This window comes from Lepidochelys kempii, chromosome 4, assembly GCF_965140265.1.
Source record: "Lepidochelys kempii isolate rLepKem1 chromosome 4, rLepKem1.hap2, whole genome shotgun sequence".
NCBI classification, from domain to species: domain Eukaryota; kingdom Metazoa; phylum Chordata; order Testudines; family Cheloniidae; genus Lepidochelys; species Lepidochelys kempii.
In genome coordinates, this window is record NC_133259.1 from 125,954,084 (window position 1) to 125,961,927 (window position 7,844).

A 7,844-nucleotide genomic window follows, 5' to 3' on the forward strand; every position below is an offset into this window, starting at 1 on the left:
CACAGGAGTGGGTGGGTGAGATTCTGTGGCCTGCGTTGTGCAGGAGGTCGGACTAGATGATCATAATGGTCCCTTCTGACCTTAGTATCTATGAATCTATGAAAATTTGTAATATTTCCATAAATACAAACAGCTTTTGCATTTAGTTAAGTTTTTCTAAATTCAGTAGAGAGGGCAATACTACTGAGTGACTGAGAAGAAAGTACTGTACAATTTCTTAATTTGGAGGAAGATTTCTGAAATAACTTGATAAATTGTATCTGTACAAACCAATGTAGGGTAGTCTTTAAGAAATGCCAATGGGAACAATTGCCATATTGGTTGTGGTGATACAAAAAATATGGATTTGAAGCTGAGGCTTTATGAAAGAATTAATTTAAATAACAGTACTTGCTAGTGTTAAATTCCATTCTGCTTTTAGCACAAAAGTTAAATTGATGGTTTGAAACAAGTATTTCTGTCTTATCTTCTGTTTCCAGTATGAGACTTTCATTCAGTCAGTTGAGTTGTGCAGTCTCTCACTAGGAGTATAATTTTTCAGATGTGCTAAAAACCATATGGATAAGAATGTGGATGGTCATTTATATGTATAAAATGCAAATATGTATAAAATGCCTTTTGGTAGACTAAAACTAACAAGAACATTTAATCCTGGAAATATCGTTATTTGAATAGTGATAAGGGATAGAACTTCTAAGTGAATCAAATATGTTGTTGTTACAAGCAAAGAAGAATGTTCAGCAATTACCAGCTGAACATAATCCAGATCAAATGCCTTTTGAAAATCATAATATCCTGCAGAAAAGAAATCTCTCATTTATTGTATGCTAAACATGGATAGCTGGTCTGTTAAGAAGGTCAGGCAAAGAGGACTGTAGTTACTGTTCCAGAAGCAAAGATTAATGATGTACCTGAGAAGTTTGATGAATTATGTAAGAGAAATGGAAAGGAACCAACCTATATGTAATAGTCTTAATTCTTAGGTAAAGTAGAGGCATGCACTGTGGTGTATTATTGTTGTATATTCATTATTGGACTACTTATTAAATAATACACCTCTGTTTACTGTGACACAAAGTGCAAGATACAGCCAGATACATTGACATGACCCACAGTAGACACAGAGATCATGCAGTTTACAGATATTGAAATGTCTTCTGCCTTCAAACAGATACAGACAAGAATAGCATAACCATACTTTAGATATTATTGTTGTTACCTGTACTGGAATAAATTATACAATGAATAGCATGTTAAAGAGTATTTAAAGAGTGATTCACACACTCTGCCTGGAAGAGTAAATCTTTACTTAAATTCTAAACACTTTGGGATGGAGACATTCTCTTGTCATGTGTTTGTACAGCACCTAGCCCAGTGGGGCTGGGGCCTCTAGGCACTACTACAATGTAAATAATAATAAAGTGGATTAAATTGAAAATGGGTAAACAGTTGATAGTTAATCCCAGGTCAGAAGGTTAGAGATTTTGTTATAAAGTGCTATGGGGGCGGAGGGGAGAGGAGCAGCTTGACAAAGGTGAGATCAGCTATGTCTTGGTTCTGCTGGGGCAATTAGATTAGTTTATGACACAATTACCTGGCTTGTTTTTTGGATTATTGATGCCAGAGATGAAGGGTTGGGAGAGAGGGACTGTAAGACTCTGGATAGAATTCATCAGCTGATTAACAGTGTAAGAGAGAATGAAACAGTGAAGCAACGGGGCTGCAAATGCCAGGTGCATATATAAAATGATTGCTGAATTTACATGACATGTGTTTAAAGGTAAGATTGATTAAAAGGTTGGAATAACACTGTTATAGTTGAATTAGGGAAAATAACAAGACAGAATTTACCAAAAGTTCATGGCAAAATAAATTGGGAGTACAGGAGCAGTACTAGTGCGGCATCAGCAAAGAGACATGTTATCAGTATTCTGGTTGATATAACGCCCAGTTTAGATTCAGGACAAAAGAGTAATTGTATGACTCTTGGATGTTAGATTTATAGGAAACATTTTTCTGCTAAGAGGGGTTGAAGGTCAGAATTTGGATCACAAGATAGTTCATTACTAGTATTAATTGGGATTACTGTGCAAACACTGATATCATTCTTCAGTAGAGACTCCTGACCTAGAACCTGTATGGTTTAAATGGGAGATGCTGTCTGGAAGGTAATTCTCTATGAAGAGAACACAATTTTGGACTTTGCTCCCTTCCTGATTTGTCAGAGCCCAAATTTGTTGACCGTGTGGGCACATGGACAGCACAGTGTATTTCCATGAGTATTTCAGGAATGGGCAGATGGTGAGGGGTTGATGTTGGAAGCTGGAGAATCTTTGTTGCAAGGGCTGCTATGTTGGGAGTGTCTTTTAATTTGAGAATTATTGTCCTCTCATGATATGTATTTTAATTTTTGTACAAAACACTATTGAATAAACCCTTTTCAAAATTAAATATGAATAAATAAAACAGTGCCCTGCTGTAAGGTATTCATAGGCATTGAAGTAAATTTGATAAGATTCAAATTGAAGTACTGAAAGTAGGAACTAATTTCATTTTCAGTTGCCAATTCAATCTGGAATAAACTCTCTGGAGGGGCAGAGAAGCACTCTATAAATTGTTGGTTTCAGAGTAACAGCCGTGTTAGTCTGTATTCGCAAAAAGAAAAGGAGTACTTGTGGCACCTTAGAGACTAACCAATTTATTTGAGCATGAGCTTTCGTGAGCTACAGCTCACTTCATCGGATGAAGTACTCCTTCAAGTACTCCTTTTCTTTTTACTCTATAAATTAACACTTGCAGAGTTCCATGGAAGGTACTCTGTTGCGTGTGGGTGGGGGATGAGGAATTAAATTTGTTGGCCGACAGATGGTATGATCCTCTAAATCAACAGATATCCAAACAGCAGGAACAGCATTAACATCTATGGGAGCCTCCACCAAAGTGAGCAGGCCAACAGATAACTTCCTGGCCTGCCATGTCTTCCCCAAAAGCCATTCAGAGCTCTAGTTGTATGGTGTTTGTGACGTGAATCTTCTGTGGGATTTAGGTGATGAAGTAGAAAAGCTGCTTCCATACTGCTTCCTCTCCTCTGAGTTTGCTGGCCATTCCAGCCAAATTCCACCCTGATATTTAGAAAAGTTTCAATAGGCTTCAATTGTAATTCCTGCCATTTAGCCTAAATGAGTAATAGGCCAGCAGATTACACTGCTACTTTTAAAATAAACACCCTCATTAAGGCCCTTGGGTAAACACAATGCCAGTTGAGGACAACAAAAGACAATTGCATGTTCTTATGATTGGAGTGGGAGAGAGAATTATAGGATACAATAAGTGGCTGGTATGAGAGAACCCCTAAAGGTGAATTGGAGGCATTTGGCTGAAGATTAAAAAAAAATTGGTAACCTCACAAAAGAGGATAGACACACATAGCTGTTGTTGAAATGCCAGCTGCACAGAATCTAGAGACCATGAGCTGCCAATTTGCCATTTTTGGTGCCCTGATAATATCACGGCCACTATAAAACCAGATTGAAAATGTTATTCTCTTGCAAACCCCTACAATATTTAACCATGATGCTTGCCCAGGAAAAGTAACAAAACACAAACACAGTTCTTTGTTTGTGACCTCCCCATTCCTTCCCACATGCTGAAGGTCTATAGCAAGTTTGAAGTTCAAAAACCAAATCAAGTTTTTAGGGCTCAATTTTGCCACCCTTAGACTGAATAGAACCTTACTCCATGAGTAGTCCCATTGGTTTAAATGAGACTACTCATGGACTAAGATACTCCACTGTGTTTTATGACACAGTCCTAGTTGACTAAGTTTGTATGTTTATTTTAAAAGAAAAGTTTCAGAGTAACAGCCGTGTTAGTCTGTATTCGCAAAAAGAAAAGGAGTACTTGTGGCACCTTAGAGACTAACCAATTTATTTGAGCATAAGCTTTCGTGAGCTACAGCTCACTTCATCAGATGCATATCGTGGAAACTGCAGCAGACTTTATATATACACAGAGAATATGAAACAATACCTCCTCCCACCCCACTGTCCTGCTGGTAATAGCTTATCTAAAGTGATCATCAGGTGGGCCATTTCCAGCACAAATCCAGGTTTTCTCACATCCCCCCCACCCCCATACACACACAAACTCACTCTCCTGCTGGTAATAGCTCATCCAAACTGACCACTCTTCAAGTTTAAATCCAAGTTAAATCAGAACATCTGGGGGGGGGGTAGGAAAAAACAAGAGGAAACAGGCTACCTTGCATAATGACTTAGCCACTCCAAGTCTCTATTTAAGCCTAAATTAATAGTATCCAATTTGCAAATGAATTCCAATTCAGCAGTTTCTCGCTGGAGTCTGGATTTGAAGTTTTTTTGTTTTAAGATAGCGACCTTCATGTCTGTGATTGCGTGACCAGAGAGATTGAAGTGTTCTCCGACTGGTTTATGAATGTTATAATTCTTGACATCTGATTTGTGTCCATTTATTCTTTTACGTAGAGACTGTCCAGTTTGACCAATGTACATGGCAGAGGGGCATTGCTGGCACATGATGGCATATATCACATTGGTGGATGTGCAGGTGAACGAGCCTCTGATAGTGTGGCTGATGTTATTAGGCCCTGTGATGGTGTCCCCTGAATAGATATGTGGGCACAATTGGCAACGGGCTTTGTTGCAAGGATAAGTTCCTGGGTTAGTGGTTCTGTTGTGTGGTATGTGGGTATATACCCACCTGCAGAAGTAAAGAAACAGATTGATAGAGCCAGAAGAGTTCCCAGAAGTTACCTACTACAGGACAGGCCTAACAAAGAAAATAACAGAACGCCACTAGCCGTCACCTTCAGCCCCCAACTAAAAACCCCTCCAACGCATTATTAAGGATCTACAACCTATCCTAAAGGATGACCCAACACTCTCACAAATCTTGGGAGACAGGCCAGTCCTTGCCTACAGACAGCCCCGCAACCTGAAGCAAATACTCACCAACAACCACATGCCACACAACAGAACCACTAACCCAGGAACTTATCCTTGCAACAAAGCCCGTTGCCAATTGTGCCCACATATCTATTCAGGGGACACCATCACAGGGCCTAATAACATCAGCCACACTATCAGAGGCTCGTTCACCTGCACATCCACCAATGTGATATATGCCATCATGTGCCAGCAATGCCCCTCTGCCATGTACATTGGTCAAACTGGACAGTCTCTACGTAAAAGAATAAATGGACACAAATCAGATGTCAAGAATTATAACATTCATAAACCAGTCGGAGAACACTTCAATCTCTCTGGTCACGCAATCACAGACATGAAGGTCGCTATCTTAAAACAAAAAAACTTCAAATCCAGACTCCAGCGAGAAACTGCTGAATTGGAATTCATTTGCAAATTGGATACTATTAATTTAGGCTTAAATAGAGACTTGGAGTGGCTAAGTCATTATGCAAGGTAGCCTGTTTCCTCTTGTTTTTTCCTACCCTCCCCCCAGATGTTCTGGTTTAACTTGGATTTAAACTTGAAGAGTGGTCAGTTTGGATGAGCTATTACCAGCAGGAGAGTGAGTTTGTGTGTGTATGGGGGTGGGGGGGATGTGAGAAAACCTGGATTTGTGCAGGAAATAGCCCAACTTGATTGTCATGCACATTGTGTAAAGAGTTGTCACTTTGGATGGGCTATCACCAGCAGGAGAGTGAATTTGTGTGGGGGGGTGGAGGGTGAGAAAACCTGGATTTGTGCTGGAAATGGCCCACCTGATGATCACTTTAGATAAGCTATTACCAGCAGGACAGTGGGGTGGGAGGAGGTATTGTTTCATATTCTCTGTGTATATATAAAGTCTGCTGCAGTTTCCACGATATGCATCTGATGAAGTGAGCTGTAGCTCACGAAAGCTTATGCTCTAATAAATTGGTTAGTCTCTAAGGTGCCACAAGTACTCCTTTTCTTTTTAAAAGAAAAGACATTGTTTCAGATTCACATGATCTTGAAACCCATTCAACTGATTTCAAAACTTTACAAAAGAATCCTTTGGTATGCTTCAGTCCCACAGGAGAAATTCAGAAAAGCCAAGAGGAAAGGAAAATAAGGAGATAGGGTCCAGCATTGCACCCAGTGAAGTCAATTGTAAGACTCCCAGTGACTGTGAAGGATCAGGATCATAATTTTAGAGTGGAATGGCTCTTTCAGTTCATGTTTTTGATATATATGTTGTCACTCATGCTGTCAGATGAACCAGCAAGCCAGGAATATGAAGGAATTATCAAATTCCCATTTCTAATCTGGTTAAAGTAAAGTGTTGATTACCTTAATTAACAACACCTGTATATGGTGCAGTCATCTTGAGCTTTACATACACAAAACAAAAATCTTTGCCATTCTCCTTGAAGATGGCACAATTCCTGGGCCAGGTGGGCTTTGCCGTCAGCCATCTCTGAGTTTTAATTGTTCTCATTTTCCTCTCTTAGCAGGTATCCCCCAGGTGTTGTAAGCGTGGCTCCAGCTGGCATACCTACGGCAGTAGAAGGAATAGTTCCTAACCCCATGTCTTTATCACACGGCCTTCCTGCTGTAGCCCATCCACCACATGCTCCTTCCCCCGGCCAAACAGTCAAACCAGAAGCTGATAGAGACCACCCAAGTGACCAATTGTAGCCTAAGAAAACAGCATTCCCAACATTGGAGATTTCAACTTCAGAGAGTGTGTGGAAAAAATCTGGATTTTGAATAAAGGCAAAACCATGAACTTACAGGAGGAGACAATAATTGTTTTAGAAACTGGTCCAATATACAGTATAAAAAGAAAAGGTGGGAGACAAAAAGAAGATTCGGAAACGTTTTTTCCTCCATATAAATTGTAGTTTGTCCCTGTCCAGTGGACTGATTCACTGTTTCTGTGTCCTATGGGTTCTTTGTTAAGCAAAAGAAGTTAGTAGTTAATTATATCATGAATGTACTTGTCTGTGTACAGTTTTTAGAACATTAAAAAGGGTTTGTTTTGCTTAGCTGTCAACAAGGAAAAAACACATAAGGGAGACATTCAACAAACCAATTTTGAGATTAAAATCCTTTCTTTTATATGTTAAAACATGCCCAAAAATGAGGCAGTTGGCAAACTTCTCAGGACAATGAATTTTTCCCATTTTTCTTTCTACGCCACACAGTGCATTGTTTTTTCTACCTGCTTGTCTTATTTTTTAGAATGATTTAGTAAACAAAAGAAAAAACAGTTTTTCCTTATTTTGGCATGATTTCCCTTATTTCAAAATGAAGTCAACATTGCAAAGAAATTTTGAGGAAAAAAAAAAGGTTTTGTATAAACAAGCATTGTGCTTTTTGTCACCAGTTAAAGTATATATTATTGGTGGTTTGCGAAAAAGGCACTAGACTACTGAAAAGTAGCAGCATTTCATTGCCTACATTGATTCCTTCCCGGTAATGTGGTAGGCTAGCAATATTTTTGGTTAAAATCATGTTTGTGACTGTAACCATTTGTATGAATTATTTTAAAGAAATAAAAATCCCAGACAAATATCATATGTGTAAAAATTTTTATTTCTAGTATCTGTTTGTTTATTCAACTTTTATTAGCTTTCTTAGATGTAATTTTTAAAAGGATGCTGTCAAGTATTTCATTTCTAGCTTTACTTTGCTCTCCGTTGTTTGTAAAACGCTCTTGGAAGCTTGAAAAATAAAAACTCTTTCCTTACCATTTTTCCCTTTTCCATTTCATAAATGTTGATCTTTATCCTGTGTTTCTAATGAAGTTTGAAATTAAGATAGCTTTTGATTTACTTCCTCATTTTGTGCACCAGCATCATCAGCTACAGTGTGGTA

General features: G+C 38.7%; 1 protein-coding gene across 21 annotated transcripts in view; it reads left to right on the forward strand.

The window, feature by feature from the left end:
• The window catches only part of CTBP1 (C-terminal binding protein 1), a 430,677-nt gene extending 423,136 nt beyond the window's left edge, over positions 1-7,541 (forward strand). For 20 of the 21 annotated variants that reach the window (XM_073342801.1, XM_073342803.1, XM_073342802.1 and 17 more), the window contains one exon: positions 6,476-7,541. In XM_073342801.1, the coding sequence (XP_073198902.1) occupies positions 6,476-6,662 (187 nt within the window). In that variant the 3' untranslated portion in view covers positions 6,663-7,541. The remainder of the gene's footprint in view (positions 1-6,475) is intronic. The other variant, XM_073342798.1, reaches the window with a different exon arrangement.
• Positions 7,542-7,844: the final 303 nt, after the last annotated feature.